Source organism: Astatotilapia calliptera, chromosome 17, assembly GCF_964374335.1.
Source record: "Astatotilapia calliptera chromosome 17, fAstCal68.1, whole genome shotgun sequence".
Taxonomy (NCBI): domain Eukaryota; kingdom Metazoa; phylum Chordata; class Actinopteri; order Cichliformes; family Cichlidae; genus Astatotilapia; species Astatotilapia calliptera.
Window position 1 is genome coordinate 15003875 of NC_137438.1, and position 22427 is coordinate 15026301.

At 39.6% G+C, this 22427-nt stretch overlaps 2 protein-coding genes across 3 annotated transcripts; one reads left to right on the top strand and one right to left on the bottom strand.

The window, feature by feature from the left end:
- Positions 1-568: 568 nt before the first annotated feature.
- On the bottom strand, positions 569-2281 carry LOC113009427 (interferon-induced protein with tetratricopeptide repeats 2-like). Its single transcript, XM_026147704.2, has 2 exons — positions 2277-2281; positions 569-2145 (listed from the first exon to the last, which is right to left on the bottom strand). Exons 1-2 carry the CDS (start codon positions 2279-2281, stop codon positions 846-848), a joined length of 1305 nt encoding a protein of 434 aa, XP_026003489.1. The 3' UTR covers positions 569-845.
- Positions 2282-4178: 1897 nt separating this feature from the next.
- Positions 4179-22192, top strand: pomgnt1 (protein O-linked mannose N-acetylglucosaminyltransferase 1 (beta 1,2-)). Of its 2 annotated transcripts, none has more exons than XM_026147212.2 (22): positions 4179-4318; positions 4410-4610; positions 5427-5529; positions 9510-9625; positions 10291-10356; positions 10679-10792; positions 10894-11011; positions 11639-11737; positions 13583-13710; positions 14492-14562; positions 14655-14730; positions 15716-15799; positions 15961-16002; positions 16489-16547; positions 18818-18890; positions 19038-19166; positions 19524-19649; positions 19810-19874; positions 19965-20009; positions 20106-20241; positions 20330-20439; positions 22027-22192. In XM_026147212.2, the coding sequence occupies exons 2-22, from the start codon at positions 4491-4493 to the stop codon at positions 22106-22108; spliced, it is 1962 nt and encodes a 653-aa protein (XP_026002997.1). In that variant the 5' UTR covers positions 4179-4318; positions 4410-4490; the 3' UTR covers positions 22109-22192. The 2 variants fall into 2 exon arrangements, with proteins under 2 accessions (XP_026002997.1, XP_026002998.1); XM_026147213.2 differs by having other exon boundaries at positions 4431-4610.
- The last annotated feature ends 235 nt before the right edge of the window (positions 22193-22427 follow it).

Below are 22427 nucleotides of genomic sequence, written 5' to 3' on the forward strand. Positions count from 1 at the left end.
TTACACATTATATTAGAATTAAAAAATGTTTAACTTATTCTTTCTAAGAGTGGACCAGAGCTTTTTCAGTAATTTTACACATTTATTTCTTACAATTCAAGTCCAAAAAGACGTGGTCACAGAGTTCTTTCTTTCTCACAGCAGCTTTTTCTTTATCATGTAGAAAAGCAGTTAAAGATGTGACTTCTTTACACTAACAGAAAAAAGGGTGTCACTGGTCCACTTAAGATCAAAGTGGCTTTATGTGGCCTGTAATCAGTTTGATACCCCTGATCTGCTTCAGTCTTTGTCGATGTGCACATTATGTAAACTGTCTGTGAGAAGCTGAGGACAGTACTGCTTGAAATCCACCGTGCAGCTGCTCACTTCTTTTTTTGCATCATGAGCCCGTGCCAGCTTGGAGATGTTCGCTGATCACTCTGCATTCCTTTACACATAACTGTTATGATCTCATTTCAGAAGGTGTCATACTGTTCCAGATCATTTTCCAGTAACTTCATTTGATTGTCTCAGCCGCAGAGGATAACAAGAAACAAATACAAAAGCTCTTAAAAAAAATTATTCAACCTTTTCAAAATTAAACCTTTTATGTAAAACACAATTAAATGAATGAACAAAAAACAAATGCAAACTGCAAAATTTGGGTAAGAGTCAGCAACATTAATGGAACAATATTACAATCAATAAAGTTCTTTTTCAGGTCATGTATGTTCTTGTTACTGTTATAACAATATCTGAATCAATAATAATTTATTATTAGTTTCGTTGCAAACATTTAGACTGCCAGCATAGTAAATGTTCTTTATCTTTATTCTCTTTCTTCTTCGTAACTTTAGTGTGAGCTCTTACTGTTGCAGCTTGATTAGAAATTCCTCTATTTCTCTGCTACCATATTTTTTAGTGTATTTCTCCAGCATTGTAATGCTGTTTTCACGATGGAAGGATTGGTGTGGTATCACTGCTGCCTTCTTGTGATATTCTATTGAATTTTGTCTATCAATCAACTTTCCGTTAAAATATAAATGTTTTGCATATTTGTTGTAAAGCATTTGTTGCTCCTTATATTCCAGGTCACTTTCTAGCAGTTCATTGTATATCTGGTCAGCTTTGTCTTGCTTATTTACCTTTACATACATGTCTGCAAGAGTTATTTTCATGTTAAGTGAAGAATGAGGGTAAAGCGAAATCACCTCCTTACAGAGACTGATGGCTTTGTCAATCATGCTGCGCTCGAGCAGATTGGTCCTTGTCTGCCTGGAAAAGATCCTACTTCTGTAGCAGTTCGCAGCACACCACTTCAGGTAACGTTCATCTGGATGTCTTTCCAGAGCTTCTTCTATCAAATCAATAGCTTCATGTACAGATAAATATTTACTGTAAAGCATAAGTACCGGATTGATACCACTGTAGCTGCTAACTGGCTTTTTTAAAACTCTTCTGGCCAATGTGCATACTTCATCTTTCATTTTTGTTCCTTTTTGAGGACATGCATCAAGGTAAAGAGCAGCAAGGTACAAGTTCTCTGGATCGTGTTCTTTGGCGATTCTCATTTTTTCCACGATGGCATGGTCGCTATTGTTATGAGCATTCACTAATGCTAACACATAGCTGGTCCGCCATGCCACCATGTCAGGCTGCATCCTGATGGCTCTCTGGAAGTAATCTATAGCCAGCAGCTTTTTTTCTTTGTTGAACTTCATCAGGGTCCAGGCTTTTTCTGCAGAGATCTCTGGATGGAGTTCATCCTGGGATGGAGATGGGTATTCATTCATCAGTGCATTAATTTTTGACAGGTAATTCTGACTTTGTACTTGTTCTCCCTGTTGGTTGTGTAGCCAAGCCAGGTTCCCATAGTTCACTACCAGCCAGGGACCCTCATCTGATACTGTGTTTCTCATCTGACGGAAGGCTTCTGTGGCTCTGCTGAAAAAACGCAGGGCATCTTCACTGAAGCCCAGCTCATAGTGAATGAACCCCTGCAAGTTATAAATGTGACCCAACCAGCTGTACCCCTCTTCGGTGCCAATGTCCTCCAAATTGTACTTGAGACGGAAAAGTGTGGACCTGCTACAGTCCAGATTCCAGTTGAAGTGGCACTGCAGAGCCTCCAGTTTGGACTCCAACGTTGACTGACTCTGAGAAGAACTATGGGGATTCAAAATTAAAACAAATGCACATTCAAGAAATATAATGTTCTCTAAATATTCAAATCACATACGCCCCCTCCCCCCCAAAAAAAACAAAAAACAAAACAAAACAGAAAAGCTGCTACTCACCTCATCTTCTAACTCAGTTGCTTTCTAAATAGCACTGGTGTCCTTTCTTTGGACTGTTTCTTTGGGTGTGGCACCATAAAAGTCAGTCATGTTTAACTTCTGTACTGTTGTAAATGATGAACTTTGAACTTAGTGAACTATTACTTCTCATGAAAAAATACCGCCACGTGTATGTTTAATTAGGTTAGCAAGATAGGTTAGCAAATGATTAATTTTGGGTGTTACCCAAAGTATTAGTCAGGAAACTGAAGTGTTGATTGCATACTTTTTTGATTTCTTTACCTGACGTAAGATATTTTAAGCCATCAAAAGGCTAAAATCCAGGTGAGGTCATACTAGATGATGTCTAAACTGAATTCCTCTTGAAATTATTTTTCAAAGTCATTCCATTCAAAGTGCAGTTTAAATAAATGAAGTTCACACAGTTAAAGGCTGAGCCCTACCCAATCAACTCTATCAAATGTTTTTTCTACATTTAGAAACAATACTGTGGTTTCAGTGTTTTTACTGTGTCTATCAAATTAAGTAATCTATGTTTATTCATTCATCTATGTTTATTATTGGGCATACTTTTCAGGGCTTCCAGATGAGTCTTTAATGGCACATATAGTCATTTTTTAATTTATTTTGACTGGTTAGCTAGAAATTGTCCTAATTTGTTACCATGTTCTTGGAAGGCATCCCTTCTATGTATGGAAATAGGGTGTTGGGCCACCCATCACCGGTCATTCGGTACCTTTATGTACGAGCTTGGATTATAATGCCAGCAGTCAGACTTATTTCCAGTAGGTGGTTATAAACTGCAGCAGTAGTGGGATTAAGAAGCCATTTTTATTTAATCTTGTTGTCTCTTTTTTATTGGTTAGGAGCATAGATAATAAAAATTGTCTTTCTTTGCCTTTTATTTTCAGTTAGGGAAGACGAGGGAACTTAAACCTTTGTTTGCTGTTTTGGCATTGTCCCAAATAAACTAGTGCCAGGCATTTCAGTTGTTCTGTGAAGCTGGCCTTTTCTTATGAGTTGTTGGAGTGGGGAGTTGCACCTCATCTCATTTTTTTAATTTTCTGTTTCTCAACATATATATATTTTTTATTATATTTTATATATACATGAGTGTTACTTTATGTGCAATTTGGAGTTTTTTCTATGTACAATATTTAGGATTCCATTGCCAGTAGTGATGTGCCGCTGTTATCTGTATATGACTAAAAACACTTGAAATGTATTCAAATGAAAGTCTGTCTCTGCAGTAGTCATCATTTTGCACATGGATGTTTAGCTTTAAAATATGTCACCTCTCTAAACATTAGCAACTAAGAAAACTTGGCAAAAGGTGGCCTGGTAAATAATAAGTAAATCAATTTTTTTTTTCTCCTATCTAATTTGGGGTCATAGGGGGCTGGAGCCCATCCTGGCTGTCAGAGTACACCCTGGCCGGGTCTAGAGTCTGTCAATGGTCTAACATGGACAGACAGCCATCATGCTTACATCCACACCTACAGCCAATCTAGAATCACCAGTTGGAGTTCCTGGAGAGATCGTGCAAGCTCAACACAGAAAGACTGTAAAAGCTGCAGTGCTATTTTGTTGTTGTTGTTATTGTTGTGACATTTCAACTTGAAATACACAATGCTATTGCTCCCATTAAGTCCTTCTAAGTTTTAAAATACGAAGGAAAGCGGGCTCTTACTTAACTTACTTACTTTAAAACAAACAAACAAATTAACGTCAATCATAAGCGTTAACTCGAATAACAACCAGTAGAGGGCAGAAATACACCAATGTCTTTTCTGCCTATTTAAAAAACGAAGAAGGAAGAGGACCTCTGTGACGTATTTTGCTCTGCGACAGAAACTGTGTATGTTGCGGTTTAAAGCTACTTTTCTAGAAGCAGCTGCTTACTATGGAATATAAATGACACTACAAGACTTACTGATGACTCCGTGATTAATGATGTTCATACGCAAACAGAAAAGAGGCGGCTGGAGCATGTTAAAGCCCCGTACAGTCACATGGCAGTTTGGTGTCGTCGGCTAAACTTGGTGACTATTTGTGCACAGTGCCTTTTTATTCGCGTCTCTTGTTTAGCTCAGATGAGCATGTAAGAGTCAGCCGTGTTTTGGTGGTGTGGAGTTGTGCATGTCCCGGTTGCAGAAAGTGGAGGAGAGCAGGCGGAGGGCGTGAGCTGTGTCCAGGCGGCTGTCGGTGTCCGGGATGGAGACCTGGACCCCCAATCCCCGAGCTAAGCCCTTCATCCCCCGTCAACAGAGGAGTCTCTATCTCACCTGGAAATACAAATTGACCAACAAGAGGACGATTCGCCGGTTCTGTCAGGTAAATACTGATAGAGCTCAGCAAAAGAGTGATGTTGCTGCTGTAAATCAGTAAAGTAAACGTATTGTCCTGGAGAATTGTTCTGTTTTCTCGCTTATTTTGCATTTAACAAGCCACATTAGCTCATATTTAAAGGTTTCATATTGCCAAAAAGTTTTGGTAAACGAAATGTCAGGTGCTCTTTCAAAGTAAAGGCTGCAAGACATATCCTGGCTTGATTATATCAGTGCCCGTTCCTAGATGCACTCACTGGGCACTTTGAAGGTTACACGTTACTCGTACTGGGTTGGACCCCTATTTTCCTTAATTTTTCATGGCATAGATCCAACAAGATGCTGGAAACACTCAGTGATTTTGATTTATATTGACATGATGGCATCACACAGCTGCTGCAGATTTGTTGGTTGCATGTTCATCTCAATCTCCCATTCCACTGCATCCCAAAGCAATCCACTGGATTGAAATCTGGTAACTGTGGAGGCCATTTGAGTACATTGAGATTATTGTCATGTTCAAGAAACTAGTTTGAGTTGATTTAAGCTTTGTAACATGGTTTGTTGTCCTGTAAACAGACGTCAGAATAAGCACACAGTAGTCATAGAGGGAGGGATGTGGTCCGCAATAATACTTGTTGGGTGTCGCATTTAAATGACAGTAAAATAAATACCATCTGAATCTCACAACAGAAATCAAGACTCATTAGTGCCAGTAGATCAGCAATTAAGTGAACCATTTGTAGAGTTTAATAATATCAAAATTAACTAACTACAGACATCAAGATGAACACTGATACATTTTTTTTTTTTTATCCTACAGGCCAGTGCCGTGTTGTTTCTGCTGATAACCGTCATAGTCAACATTAAACTCATCCTGGATACAAGAAGAGTTGCCAGTGAAGATGCAGCAGCCCAAGAATATGGTGAGAAACATGTTCACATGTCATTTTACTTATACTTAGTACACTCAGGTTTAAGTGAGTGTATGTATAAATTTGAGCCTGTATGTACGATTTTGACCCTGTGTGGATTGGTGAAAATCCTAAATGAATTCACACTAATGCGTCTAATTCTAAGACTTTAAAGATCTGTGCTGTATAATAACTCCGCAAAAAAAACTGCTACAAGCAACTCATTACCATGACATTCTACCCAGAGTGTAGAATGTCGAGTGACCACAGCTTTAGCTTTGAGTTGTAGCAGACTTTTGTGATTAGTAGTATTTCGGCCTGATAGATGGATGTCTCATCCTTTGACATGTTAACTTGAACTTTTTATCTTGATTCGTGATTTCAGAGTAAACTTTAACTTTCACCCATCAGTATACTTGGACAGACGCTGCGATTTTGTCATGGATTTAAATTCAGTTTTATTTATATAGTTTCCTCAAGGTGACTCTATAAAATATCTCATCTACAATATATGTGTACAGTATACAGTACAGTCTATAGTCCCCAAATGTCTAACTCTGTGACTCTCTGGACAGTAATGCAGCTTTCAGTCAATTCCTCTGAAACGTTTACTGTATGTTAATGTAACAGTCAGTATTTAAATATGTACAAAATCAGTTTAATAGAAGAGTTGAGGGTTGATCTGTCTGTTGCTATCTGACATATTCACTAGGGGTGCAACGATACACAAAATTCACGGTTCGGTTCAGTTCGATACTTTGGTGTCACGGTTCGATATTTTTTCGATACAAAAAAATGTTCATGCCTTTTTTTAATTTGTAATTTATTAAGATTATAAATATTTCTTTTAACTCAAAAATACAGTTTTTAAATGAGATGTTGCTGAAACAACAAAATAATAAAAGAATAAAGGAGTTTGGAAACGAGTTTATTTCAGAGAAATGTCCTTTTCCAAAATAAAAGCTATGCTATACCCTTCTTCTGGGGTAAATTCTCACGAGCATATTGAACATATCAGGTCCCCATAAAATGAACCACTCTCTGATGGACCTCACCTCACACACATCTTCTGGAGTGCTAGCACTTAGCTGCATATACAACAAAAACAACTTAAATAAAAATGTATTGCACAGAAAGGCCTTCCTAAATATATTTTTAAACATTTGAAATGTTCTAAAAACAAGGTATCAACCACATACAGTTCTGCATTGTTTGGGAATCCCTGATGGTATTTTCTATTCTTGGCAGAATATAAAACAAACACACCCAATCCCTGACATGAAAATTTTTTTAGAACCATGTTCTATAGTGTACAGAAAACACATGAAAACTTAAATCTGGTAAAGCTATACTTCACATATTTTCTGTTGTGCAGACTTGGCACCATGTAAAACAAACAAACAAAAAAAACCCCACCATGTAAAGAATAAAAAATAAATACAAATAAAAGCTATTCTATACCCTTCTTCTGGGGTATATTCTCAGCAGCATATATAACAAATCAGGTACCCATAAAATGAATCACTCTTTAATGGACCTCCCCTAACACTCATCTTCTGGAGTGCTAGCACTTAGCTGCTTATACAGCATAAACAACTTAAATAAAAGGTCCTGTTAAATACAAACCAAAACATATTTTACTCAATTTCCATGTTCTTCTTCAGAAAAATTAGGATGTCCACATGTTCTGCTGACAGTACAGATCTGCTTGCTGTGACAATGTCACCTGCTGTGGAAAACACCCTCTCACTTGGGACAGAGGTTCCAGGTACAACCAAGTAACACTGTGCCAACTTGGAAAGATGAGGGTACAAGCTGTGATGTTCCTTCCACCATCTCGGTGGGTTATCATCTGTGGGAATGCAGTCTGCTAACCTGTACAAGTTAATTTCCTCCTCTGCCACTTCGGCTGCAGACCTGGTCCTTGGCTTCTGTGCAATGAACAGTTCTCCAAACAACTCCTTCATGGCCGACTTTTTCTCTGGTGGAGATGCTGATGGTGAATCTGAAGAGTTTGCTGCTTGAGTCTCTGCGGAGGTCGCAGTTTCTGTGGTGCCTGTGGCTTGGTCTTGAGGAAATATAAACAACCAAACTGTTAATTGTATTTGTTTAAATAATATTTATAAATGAAGCAGTAGCTAAATAAAATTTCAAAAATAAAAAAAAAGAACACCTACTTGTTCAATGCTCAAGACAAGTTCTGTGGCGAGTGCTCCATAGACTCTCAGCTGAGTGACATCATCAAAGTGTCGCAGGGACTTGAATCGAGGATCTAAAGCTGTGCACTTGTGTAGGTAATTCTGAAGGGCAGGATCAGCGTATCTCTTCTCCAGGTCCTCCCTGATGTTTTTTTTTTTACATCTCTCACTGCTGGGCTGTCATCACCAGACTGCGCCATAGAGTTCAGGATGTTCATTTTAAGTGGTAGGATCATGGATGCTGTTGGAGATGACGCTTCACACATCATGACTGTCACAGTTTTTAGGGTTTTCATGACTGTAACAAGATTTTCAGCCAGTGCATGTTCTTCCTGAGTTAGATTCTGAATGTTCTTCATACTCTTCTTCACAGTATTGTCGGCCATAGCAGCAAACACTGCAGCTTGCTGTTCAAGGTATCTTTCCATCATATCATGAGAGTTCCACCTAGTTGGAACATCTTGAATCAGTTTTTTTTTCACTAAGCTGCAGCAGTTGCTGTTTTTTCTTAAACACATTGCATCCTGTTGTGCTTCTGTGAAAGAAGGAGACAATTCTTCTCATCTTTGCTAGGAGATGGGAAACCTTCTGCACTGCCATTCCTTTCTGAGCAGCTATATTAATTGTATGTGCAAAACATCCGATTTGTGGCCCCAGTCCAGCAGCTGTGACGGCATTAACTATGTTCTTAGCATTGTCAGTAGTTACAGATATTGTCACATTTGGTCGCACTAACTTCCAGCCTTCCACAGCTTCAGAGAGACCTTTGGCTAAGTCGTCAGTGGCGTGACTTTCGACCAGGTGTGTCTGCAAAACACAGTTTTTCATGTGCCATTCCGGATCAATGTAATGCGCGGTGACAGTGAGGTAGCTCTTGACGTCCAGCCGTCTGAGGTCAGAGCAACAGCGGGTGCTGCTGACACTGCCGTCTCTAATTTAGCTTTTGTCTCCTTGTACAAAGCGGGAACTGCGATATCGGTGAAATAGGTTCGTGAAGGAATACTGTAACGGGGCTCAAGTACTCTCAGCATTTCCTGAAACCCGGTGTTTTCTACAACAGAAAAGGGTCGCATGTCGACAGCAATAAAAGTAGCAATTGCCCTGTCGATTTCTTTTGCCCTCTTAGAATCATGCGCTAACGGCTGTCTAAATGACTCTGGCAAAGTGTGTAGCATGTGTGTTTGTTGTTGTTTTTGGCTGCCTTCACTCGTCTTTGCACTAGGGTGATGTCGGCGTAAATGTGCATTCATATTTGTTGTTGCCACCGATGTAATTAACCATGGCGTGGCACATCCGACATACTGTTGTAGTTTTGTGCACAACGCGCTTACCATCAGGGTCATACTTCACACGAAAGCCAAAAAAGTTCCAAACGCCAGATTTCAATGACTGTGGAGGAGGTTCAACTTCGGGAGGCATTAAGGCAGTTGCCATGTTGCAATGAGCTTAGCTTCTGTCTCGCTAGCTTGATTGAATGCATGTGGGTGGCACTCAGTGGATCTGTGCTCGACAGTGCAGCCTAGGCGGAGTAGTCGAACGCAGATTCACTGAGCGCTCAACACAGACAGCATCGTCAGAAGAAAAGTTGATAAAATAAATTGAAAAATTGTTCGATACACATGCGTACCGAACCGAAAGCACTGTATCGAACGGTTCAATATCGATACGAGTATCGTTGCACCCCTAATATTTACCCATCACTCATTAACCTTCTGATACACGGTGTTCCATTAAAGTGTAGTTTTATTATGAAGTGCATCATTTTGATCTTGATGTTTGTTTTTCTCTCTTTAGAGGATGTTATTCCTAACATGGAGACAGCACGCAGGCCGGCTAATGGACGCAAAGTCCTCGACATTGAGGTGTACTCCAGCCGCTCCAAGGTCTACGTGGCAGTAGATGGCACCACGGTGGGTGATTAACTGGTTAACTGGCTGATGCCTACTGACAGGTTACTTGAGACATCCTGCTTTAATACTCAAAGGGGCTTAGCTAATATAACAGACTCACACAACAACAGAGGGTTTGGTCTCACTAACTTTCCAGGTGCCTGAAGACAACAACAATCTTACTCAGACCAAGTAAGCTGCTGCTTGGGCCTCTCACCATCGCAGTTTTCAAGACAATCTATACATCCTAGACTAATCTTTCCTCCCACTAACCTTCATTTTGTTGTTAGGTTTTCAGTTGAATTCTATTTTGTCAAGGGAAATATTGGTAATGCAAGGTGTTTAGATTTTGGCTTTTTAATGTCATTGAACTCATGTTCAAAATGGTAATAATCCTTTATAATGAATTTGGTTAATGATAGACACAAAGCGTCAGACTGTTTCTTCTGGCCGAGCATTCACATGCCACATTTCTCACAGAATTATATTGTATTTAATAAATAATACCATGTACAGCAACAACAATACAAATTAGTCTCCAGTAAGTTTCTCATCACGTGGATAACTTTACCATCTTAGACTGCCACTGGCAATGAAGTCAGTGTGTCAGACACTAATAAGATTAGCGTCTGACACACTTGGCTCAGTAACAATATTGTTTTTCTTTATTTTACTTGTTCCTGCAGGTGCTGGAAGATGACATGCGAGAACAAGGCAGAGGGATCCATGTGATAGTTCTCAACCAAGCAACTGTGAGCATGTGCTGCTTATTCTTCATATCATGACGCATGTCTTTCCACTGGCAACTCATATGTAAATATAACAAACTGCAATTACGGTACATACTAGAAGTAGGAGGAAAAAATGGATGCATCATATTATGATTTTTTGCTAATTGTGTTTCACTGTTTTTATAGCTGTATTTATCACAATACAAACAACGTTGAAGTTAAACTTATCAAATGTCAGTAGTATATATATATATATATATTTTTTTTTTAGCAATTTCAGATTTTTAAGTAAGCCAGTAAGTAAGTGTGTGTGTGTGTGTGTGTGTGTGTGTGTGTGTCACAGGGTCATGTGATGGCCAAGAGGATATTTGACACCTACTCTCCCCATGAGGATGAAGCCATGATCCTGTTCCTCAATATGGTGACTCGTGGTCGAATCCTCATCTTTACCATAAAGGTCAGGAGCTTCTAACTGTCTGAGGAGTGAAGGGGATATTCATGTTCCAGTCATAAACCATACCTGTAACTGTGTTTTTTGGGGGCTTATTTGTCCTGCAGGATGAGGGCACATTCCACTTGAAAGATGCTGCTAAGAACCTGCTCAAGAGTCTGGGCAGCCAGGTGTCCCTCAATCTGAGCTGGAGAGACATGTGGACTCTAGTGGTGAAGAAAGGAGGTAGAAAAGCAGACCTTCATTTTTAACAATGACATTGAGGACAGCCATTATACAGGAAGAGCTTCACTAAATCGGTCAGTCACAAAACATCTGAGGAGCTGGGGAGAATTATGATTGGTTGTTTAGAAACATTAAGAAGATTTGATTATGAGATTTCACAAAGTCAGCCCAAAGTGCACCATTTTATCGTGGATTGACATATGAGTTTTATTTTATTTTTATTTTTTTAAACTAGAATCAGCCTAGATTGTTTTCAGGACCACTACAACTTTACTGTGTATGACTGAAAGAAAGACTTTTTTTGTTCTACATATTCACATTTGTGTCTTGACCTTTGTGCTTGAGGTGTTGTCACTAATGGCTAAACACTTTTTCTTAGGCTGAAATTAATCATCTTTGATTTACAAGAAACAAAACAGATGGATATATTTAATTGTCTGTGCAGTTTTTCATCACTATTTTCTACATAAACTTGGATTTTGTTGAGAAGTTATCAGTATAAACCATAAATAAGGCATCTTTGATCAAATAAATCAGTCAGTAGGGGGGAAGAGACAAAAGGAAAAACAAGAGTTTACACTTGCCCTGAGATTACCTCTCTTGACTTGATGTTGTGTTTGTGTTCAGGTCAGGTTTATGGAGAGAAGCATTCAAAGTCTCCAGCTCTGTCTACCTGGGGAGACCCAGTGCTGCTCAAGACTGAAGTGCAACTTACTGCCTCTGAAGGTAAGAGCCAGTTTTAGCATGCTTGACAAAGGGTGAAATATTTAAACTTGATTCCCCTGTCGTGCACAAAATGTTATAAAAAACTAAAAGACTTGTAGCTTTTTTTATGAATAATCTTTTGAAAGTGCGATGACATGCAGTAAAAGTTGGGTCCTTGAGAAAAAAGTCAAAGTTGGGGATTTGCTTCTCCTTATATTAAGATGTTTTAGTCCCGGCGGTGTAGGGACCAGATGGGTTAAAAGTTTGAGACAAAGACTGTATATGAATGATGGTTGAATTCACCGGTAGTTTTGGATTTCACATTTTGTAGGTTTAGCATGAGCATTTTGGCCACAGTTGGGGAAACTGTAAAATGTAAATTTAAAAAAAGATGATGATTTGAAGGTCTCAAACACATTTTATGCACAAAATAACACAAATGTTAAAACTGAGAAAAAATATTAGTTCAAACCAGTTGCTGAACTTTGGGGAGAGGAAAGTTGCTCATTCTTGTTTGATACAAGAGCCGAGCTGCTCAAAAGTCTTGTGTCATCTTTGTTGTATTTTTCATTTCATCATGTGTCAAATATTTTTAGCTAATTAAAGGTCTTGGCTCCAGGCAGGCCAGTTCAACACCTATAATTCTGACCAATGTATTTTGCGGTTTAGCATTGTCTTGCTGAAATAGGCCTCACATGGAAAAAAACGTGTTCTCTTTGAGAGCATATGTTGCTCTAAAAGCTGTGTACACATTTTAGCATTAATAGCGCCTTTTCAGATGTGCAAGTTGCCAGTTCTAATGCACCCATCTATATACCATCAGAGATGCAGGCTTTTGGACTGAGTGCTGATAACAAGCAGGATGGTCCCAGTTCTTTTTAATTCAGAGAATGCAACGGCAGCCATGTTTGCAAATAATAATTTAACATTTGGATTTGTCTGACAAGAGAATAGTTTCCCACTCTGCCTCAGTCATTTTACGTGAGCTTTGGCTCAGAGCAGAACACAGTATTCCTGGATCATGTTCATATACATCTTCCTCTTTTGCATGATAGAGCTTTAAGCTATATTTATGGATGACACAGATGCAAGTTTGCCTCTCAAACATGTTCTTTTCAGTCATGTTGCTGGCCTGTTGACAGTTAACCTAATGTATTGCAACATGTTCCGCCTGCTCTATCTTTTTAGTATTATTTACTTCTTCAGCCTTTTTCCCCACCCCAACTTTTTTGCTGATATAGAAATCGGAATACTTTATGAATCGTCTGTGAAGGTTCTCAGTCATCCAGGTCATCGTAGTCAAAGGAGCTTGCAAAGAAAAGCGTCTGGACTTCTTTAAGTTGCTTGAAGACGTTTCACCTCTCATCCGAGAAGCTTCTTCAGTTCTAAGGTCAAATGGTGGAGAGTCCCAGATATAAACCTAGTGGGAGTAACCCCCCACAGAGGGACAAAAGGACCCCCTGATGATCCTCTAATCGCCTGAGCCAAGGTGTGAAACTGGGTGTGGGTCCCAATCAGCCAGAGTTGAGCCAATGAACACACCCGAAACTCTGGCTGATTGGGACCCACACCCAGTTTCACACCTTGGCTCAGGCGATTAGAGGATCATCAGGGGGTCCTTTTGTCCCTCTGTGGGGGGTTACTCCCACTAGGTTTATATCTGGGACTCTCCACCATTTGACCTTAGAACTGAAGAAGCTTCTCGGATGAGAGGTGAAACGTCTTCAAGCAACTTAAAGAAGTCCAGACGCTTTTCTTTGCAAGCTCCTTTGACTTTATGAACCCATAAGAGAATAAAGTTCAAAATAATTTTATATGTTACAAAAAACTGTAAAATAATTTGGGATGTGTTCTTATGTTCTGCAGAGGCAGAGTGCCACTGGGCAGACACGGAGCTGAACAGGAGGAGGAAACTCTTCTGCAGCAAGGTGGAAGGATACGGCAGCATCTGCAGCTGCAAAGATCCGGCACCCGTAGAGTTTAATCCTGACCCTGTAAGACATGTAACAGACACGACTCTTTAGTTTCACCATGTTTTTCCTGCGTGGGGAAGCACAGGAATGCCAAGCTGTAAGGAGGGAGTAATTTCCTTGCATCAGTCAATGATATTTATTTATTTTGCTATAATTTGTATGGTTTTTTTGGTCTTGGATGAAGACAGAATCCCACAGAAGTGAGAGTAGCATTTGAGCGAGTAGTGAGGCACTGAGCACACTTGCTCGTATGTTTGAGTATGCTCAACTTCACTGTCTCGATGATACTTCCTGTGCTGCTCTGTAGTGAGCCCAGGATTTTGGCGTTAGTGCTCTTCAGGCTCAGTTAGAGTGACCCTCCAGTTTGCAATGGATCTCCACAACAGAACAGAACACACTGTCATCATCTGCAGTCCAAAATGGTGGAGCTGGAATTTGTCTGAGCATGTTGCGAGGGACTCAAGACAGTTGAATGACATAAGGGGCCTCCATCCGACAAACAAGCCCGAAGGATGCCACAGAACAGGAAGGACTGAGTTAGCTTAGAGTCCAGTAGTAAAACAACCACTTCTTAGACAGATGGAAAAATAAAGGTAAATTGACGAATTTACCTGGCCAGCTGTCCGAATACATGAGGCTGTATAGTCTATGTAAAGTGTCATTGTTAAAATGCTCATATACTTGGATTTAAGTAGTCAGGTGTATGCTTTACCGATTCTTGTCTTCTTGTCCACTAATTTGAGTTTCTTGTGTGCAAGTATAGATTCAGTATGATCACATTTTTACTGTTTCGTCATTGCAGCTCCCCATCAATAATGTTTTCAATGTCCCAGTGGCCGTTATTGCAGGAAACAGACCTAACTATCTCTACCGGTAAGATCTGAAAAATACTCTTCTGTCATACAAGGAAGTAATAAATCTCTGTCAAAATATAACTAAGTGTTTGGCTTTTTGTTGTTGTTTAGTATGCTGAGGTCACTTCTTTCAGCCCATGGTGTTAACCCACAGATGATCACAGTCTTCATTGATGGATATTATGAGGTACCTTCATTATTATTATTGTTATTATTATTATTATTATTTGTTTATGTATGTATGTATTTATTTATTTTGATTGCTGCAGTTTACTTCTGCCAGTGATTGGGGTGTACCTTTGCTGGTGTTAGGTCATGTGACTATCAAAGTCATACAATTTTAAGATCTTAATCAACACATCATATTTCAATACCTTATTTTAAACAAATACAACAACCATAATTTTATTTGCAGAAGTCTTTATAGATAGTTTAGGTATCTATATATCTTTTTCCTTGTCAGAGACTTTGAAGTTATTGATAACTTTTTACACCTTGGCTGTAAGAGGCTGATGCGGATTTGGTGTTAACCTGCCGGGCAGGCAGCGTTGGCACCGAAGTTGTGAACGCGATAACTCAAGTAACTCGTAGGAATTTGAAATTGATAATATTGGTGCTCCTAATAAAAATGTTGGATGAGTTTGAATCTCAGTGACCTCAACCTCAAGGTCAGAGGTCAAGTTTTTTTAGAAAGCCTTGTGAATGCAATAACTTGAAAACAAGGCTTTTGAAATTGATACTATCTCTAGGAGACGAAGGGGTACCACTGACCACTGCCCCCCAATTTTAAATTTTTTAAATTTTTTTATTGGGAGTCTGTTTGACTTATAACGATCACGTGTGTTTTACCAAATGAATGAACTGAATCTATAAATTATCTTGTTAAATGTTAAAAAAAACTAATTAATCTCTACAGTGTATCCTCGTCATAATTACCACGAGAGTAGGATTAAACTGCATCCTTTGTGAGATTAAAAGAATTTAAACTAGAACTACAGAAATCTGTTTTTTGGATGTTTTTGTGTTTTCTCTTTAGGTTTCTATTTCTTTTAGAAACAGAATTGTCATTTCAGGTTATACTCACCACCTCAGTGGATTTTGTTCAGGGAAACAGTTTGCAAATTATTAAAGAATCTTTTTGTAGCTCTCAAACATCTGCCTTTTTGACTCAGGAGCCAATGGATGTTGTTGACCTGTTTGGACTGAAGGGAGTTCAACACACACCTATCAGCATCAAGAATGCCAGAGTGTCTCAGGTAAGCAACAGCTTCTCATTCAAGGGTTAACACATAATTCAGAGCAGTACAAGCATAGATTTTAAAGAACCAATGTTTCCTTTACAGAAACGTTGAGCAGTGTTGTTATTAAATTATTCTTTGTTACTGTGAAACTCAAACATCTCTTTCCTCAATCACAGCACTACAAAGCGAGTCTGACAGCAACCTTCAATCTTCACCCAGTAAGGACCAACATCAAACACTCAGCTGTATCATGTTAATTCAGTTTGTTATAACTCTTATTTGAATTTTTCATCTTTTATAATAAGTGCATTGTACAGCCTCAATTTTACATTGCACTTCAGCATTTCTTTAATTAAGAAAAAAAAATCATCTGGCACGTCCAAACAGAGGTTTCACAGTGCACACTCAGTTGCTCCAATTCATTTGTTTCTCTGACCATCATAACTAACCTGCAACTTAACCAGAGGTAAACCCTCTAACATAAGTCTGAATTGTAACTGTATACATATAAATTTCTGCTTCCACTCAATATTAATGAGACTTCTGAAACTCTTACTGTCAACACTGACATTATGATTTTATGCAGTGAACTCTGTGAATGCACTGTGGGTGTTTTAGTGTGTGCAGTTGCCTGGGGTAGAGTCTGTATGCACCATATGTATGCGCTCATTAGAGTTTGTTGTGTCTGTTTTATCTTTTCCCAGGATGCTAATTATGCCATTGTACTAGAAGAAGATCTTGATATATCCATTGACTTCTTCAGGTATTTCTTCCAGTCTACATTACCACTACTAAAAGCAGCCAGATGTCCATGTTAGTTCCAGAAAAGGGCTCTTACTGATTGATATCTAGTCACTCTCTACTGACAACTTTTTATGCAGCTGCTGTTTTTGGTTCTTAACCTGGTAGTCTCATTCTGTTAGACTCTACTCATGCTTATGCTTATGGAAGCTGTGCTAAAAATTCTCCATTATTTCAGAGCAAAGTCCCTTTAAATTGATTTTACATTTAATGTTATTGTGAAGTTTATTTAATTGCTTATGTATTACTTAATTACTTCAGTGTAGTAAGCTGTAAATGCTTTAAACTGCTGTTAAAAGTTCAAAATGTACGCCCCTTACACTTTTTCTTGCTTGGCTGATTGGTGACTCCCCCCTTGTATTGTCCTGAGCAGCCTGGAGATCAGGCTGGCTGGATGATGATTAGAATGAAGAATAGGCCTAAACAGAAGTTCACGGTATTCCACCATCTTGAATTCCCCCCCCCCCCCCCCCCCCCACACACACACACACACACACACACACACACACACTCAGTGCCACACCCGCCAAGGAACAGACTCTGATTATTGGTGATTCAGCAACCATAATAGATTGTCTTCCAGGGGAAGATATCATACGGGATATCATAGTGTGGCTCAAGCACGTTCATCATAGTTTAAACCCCTTGTTTTGCACAAGGGAATACGGCCTCCCGTCTGCAGCTAAACACTCCAGTAGCTTTTGTAATAGCTTTAGCCCGGTCGGATTGGGCGGCAAAGGGCTGCTTAAATACCGCAAACTCCTCTGCTCCTCCACTTGGACCGCTAGCGCCGGCCATAACTATCGCTTGACAGACCCACCACGCGCACCATACACATACCTTTTTTCCTCCTTTTTCGGAATAACGTGCGTGCCGAACCGTGGAGTGGGTTCGGATTACGGATCAACCGTGATCCGTTGCACCACTACATCTCTCTGTATAATTTGTGATCTCTGAGCTTCTGTACTGAGACGTTATTAAAATTACAGTAAAAACTGACAGTCCTACACTTGTATCTTCGTCCTGGCTGCAGCGGCAGTGAAAGAACGCACCAAGGTGCACGACCGGTCAAAACGACATCAAACCAGCAACTTGCACCAGTACTCTAGTACTTCCATATGGGAGGGTGGGGATGTGAAGCAGAATCACGTCATAAGACACTTCAGGCCCATTGAATAGAACTCTGTATTTTCATTTTTAACCTTGGAGATGAACTCACAGTGCACTTTCTTGTGAAGGTTGCTTGTTTCAGTCCTCTCATAACAAAGCCACCTTTGGGTTTGAATGTAGGCACACATTAAAACTGGTGCTCAATCTCTTTCTCCAAGAGAAAGAGAGCTTGTGCATTAAATGAGATGCTTACTCTTAAGGACCCAAATGTATGCTAGGAATATGTGTCCAAACTGTGTGCTGTTGCTTTTCCAGCAAGCTGTGGTTTATAGTTAGCCACAATTTAATTAAGAAATGATGAGGAGAGAAAGTGGAAATACATCTTTATTTTTTTGTTAAAGGAACTTTCTGCATAGCATCCTCAGCTCTTCTGTGAAATTTTTAAAGATGTTTTTGATTCTATAATGTCAGCTGAGACGGCCCTTTAACACGCTGACCTGCAAGATTCACCACCAGATGGCAGTAGAGGGCAGTGATAATAATGCTCTGCTCTGTTAGAACCTCTAGCCTTCCTTTGTTGGACAGGCTGTGCTTTGAACTGTGTGTTTGCTGCTGTGAAAGCTCCAGCTTCCCTCCTGGGCTGACCAATCTGTTTGAAGCTCTGACTTCAATAGTGGAGAAGAACTTGCGGCCATCATCTGTGTTTGCGCCAGTTTGCTTTTGAGCTTCAAGCTTTCAGTTAGAGAGCAGTGAAATTAAAGCTTGGTTCTATTGACAAAAACAAGCCTGTTATTTCTTCTTTATGTCCAATAGTTGTAGTTTCTTGAAGGAATATCTACAAGTCCAGTTCAGAAGCTCCCCGTGTCAGCTGTCAATCACAGTGACCACTTGCTATGAAAGGTCTGGTAGAAAAGCTCAGTGTAATCTGTTGAAGTACCAGAAAAATGTTCCTGTTCAGTGATCAGATGTCTGTATGTTCGGGTCTTCTGTTTAGATCAAAGTTTTCTTCATGTTTTTTTGTTTTGTTTTTTTTCTAAAATCATAACTGCAAACTAGACCCCTTTTTATATTCAGTCTATTGTCAGAAAACGGTTACATTATCAATATTTTCTGTTTCTGTAGCTTTCTGAGTCAGACCATCCACCTGCTGGATGAGGATGACAGCCTGTACTGTATTTCAGCCTGGAACGACCAGGTGAGTGCTGACTATCATCTGTATTCCTTATTTTCACACTTAAGTGACTTCACTATTTGACTTCTCTAAGCCTGCTTTTCATGAACATTGTCCCGCCAGTCTTTGTTATGTAGATGATAACACTCCCCTATATGTGGTGTTGATCAGGGCTATGAGCACACAGCAGAGGACCCGGCCCTGCTCTACAGGGTGGAGAGTATGCCCGGCCTGGGCTGGGTGCTGAAGAAAAGCCTCTACAAAGATGAGCTGGAGCCAAAATGGCCTACACCCGAAAAGGTGCTTGAAGTTGTCTTTTCTTTTGTTGTGATATTTTATCACCGATTGATTCTTCCAGTGGTCATAAATAGATATGTGAAGTGAATAATCTTCAATAACTTTTAATTATAAATAAAGTTTGTCATTTAGAAAAGTGATTAAAAGGAGCTGCATGAAAGGATTTTTAATATATTGTGTTGTTGATTTTATTGTCATGTTGTAATTCTAAAAATCTTGAATAATATCTATGTAGCCCTTAAAAAGAATAGTGTCTAGCTGACAAGTAAAAACAAATGCAGGAACACGCTGTGCATGCGTGTGAGGCCGTGGCGAAAAGATCGTGACTAAGTGCGTGCCTGCGCTCTTTCTGGCTTGTAGCTGTGGGACTGGGACATGTGGATGCGAATGCCAGAGCAGAGGAAAGGCCGAGAGTGTATCATCCCTGATGTATCCCGCTCCTACCACTTTGGTATCATCGGCCTCAACATGAATGGCTATTTTCACGTAAGATCTGAAAGGAAAATGCTTTTTGTTATCAGCTTTTCATTTGTGTATTCCTGACACAAAGCGACAGGTCTGAAGGCAGCACTAGAGCAGTTAAGTCAGCTGTATCTTTTTAGCCCGCTGTTAAAGATTGCTGTTTTTGTCTTATCATGTCACATAGGAGGTATATTTCAAAAAGCACAAGTTCAACACTGTTCCCAATGTACAGCTGAAGAACGTGGGCAGGTGTGTACAGCCATGTGATTAAATGCTATTGTTTTTTTGTAAGTAATCTGGCTACATGGTGACAGACTTGGTTTTAATTGGTCTTCACAGCTTGAAGAAAGATGCTTATGAAGTTGAGATCCAGAACCTGCTGAAGTGAGTACAAACTCTGGCATCACTCAGCGTGTTTGCTTATGGTTGTTGTAAACCACAAAAAGTAAATTTTGTGTGTGTGTGTGTGTGATATTCCAGAGAGGCAGAGGTGCTAGACCACACCAAAAACCCATGTGAGGACTCATTCCTACCTGACTCTGAGGGGAAGATCTACATCATGTTCATTAAGATGGAGTCTGAAACGGACACATCCACTTGGACTGAGCTTGCCAAGGTGGTCATATTTACATAAGTGGTCTTGCTTGTGATTTTTACAGGCAGTGATTTAAGCCCTAATAAATTCAATCATGTCTCTTGTTTAGTGCCTGCACGTTTGGGATCTAGATGTTCGGGGATACCACAGAGGTCTATGGCGGCTCTTCAGAAAAAGGAACCATGTGTTGGTCGTGGCTGTTCCGATCTCCCCGTACTCGTAAGTAACTCTCAGATTATATGTAGCCCATACCTGTAATCTTTCTGGGAAAACAAGAAAGTCAGAGATAGAGACATGGAAATCATATGACCATTATCTGATGGTTTACAGCAGTTGCACCCTAAAGCAGTGTGAAACAAGATGAAACATTTTCACAGCCCTAAGAGGAAACCGTAAAAGATCCTGTTTATTACCTAAGAGCAGCTTCTGTTTGTTAGAGCAGCAGGTTCTGTGTGACGGCCTGTAAATGCAGAACAGAAAATGGAGATGGAGAGGGATGCAAACAGCAGAGATGTGGCCTGGTTGTTACATGAATAATTCAGGGTTTTCAACACAGTGGAAACACAGGCAAACAATGACCTTTTACGTGACAGGAAAGGGAGAAAGGAAAAGTTTCAGGTACTTTGGATAGATAAAGGGCTATGCAAATAACTTATGCAATCTAAACAAAATATTGTCTCTGTTTGCTGCCTGCCTATGAAATCAGGCAGTCAGTCTGCTATCACCTGCAGTCTTCTGTTGGAATGGATGTATTCAGGTCCAGGTCTCAAGTGTTTGGCAGTCCAGCACACATTCTGTTACACAGTTGGTATTTAGCTTTGAAATGCTTAGAAGGTGCATTCTCCTAATATGTAGGCTAAAGTTTTAGCCCTATTGTTGATATTTTGGTGAGATGCTGCATCTTTCACTTGTTTATAGTTAGATTGATTCTCATAGCAACACAAGGAGCAGATTTATTAATTGTAAACATGATTAAGTGAAGGATCTAAGAGTTCATGTGGGAGGTACTGGTTACAACTGGTGCTTTTAATGAGAAGAGCATTTCAGGAAGGCAGACTATTGAAACACTCCTGAGTACCCTGGCTCATTTCTTTTAAAGAGGTACCTTGTTGGAGGGGAGGGAATAATTCATAAATAATTAATTAGCACCAATATTTGAAGAAAATGTTTGATTTCCTTCCATTGCCCATAAACTTAATTTATATAATTATATAAAGGTTATATAAACTCCACCTCAAGACATGATGTGAATACGATAGGATACAAAGAAGCAAAGTCACTCCTGCTGCACTGTGCCAGTCATCAGAGGGAGAAAGGGAATTTATTTCAAAAGTAATATGATAACTCCTGTGATTGTTTACACTTCCTTTCTTCAACCATCCAATTGTTTTTGTTTTATAAAACTTTATTTCAGTAAAATAACTTTAAGCCCTTTAACAGAATCTCTAGTTGGAGTGAGAATTTTTACCCTGTTTTTGCATTAATTACTGATTTACTGATAATGTTTCCTATCAATATATGTTTTCTTTGTCAGTGACCACAAGAGACAAAAATCACCATGGTTGATTAATCTGCTTCAGATTCACAACAACCAGAACAGCCAACTACAGTTGCATTCTTAAAGTCTTTTGCTTTTAATTCTCATTTTAATAACCATCTTGGGTAAATTCACACCAGATAAAAAAAACAATTTGCCTTAATTCACTTGTATTTCTGTGTAGGTTCTCTGATCTCTGCTTAATGTTATCATCGCTCCACTTCCTTTTTTGTAACCTCATGTGTACTCTCTTATTTTATTCTGATCAGTGTGAGGAAACCAGCGAATGTCACTCCCATTCATTTAGAGCCTCCTCCTAAAGAAGAGGGAGCACCGGTGGAGCAGATGTAGATCTGATGTTACACACACACACACACACACACACACACACACACACACACACACACACACACACACACACACACAAACAGAGACTTCAACAAGCCCTGGCCTTAACACTACTACTTCTCTCCATCAACGAACATTAATAATCCAGCCTGGGGCCCAGAGCTACAGGTCTGTCTTGGGTACAAGAGGATACCTGGGACACAGAGTCTATTTTTTATGTTGGAGGAAGAATTAACACTACAAACAGCACTGGTGAGTCCGTCCAGCAGTGATGGTAAAACTAGTTATAGTTAATTGTGATTGTTCAACCACAACAGTGTAC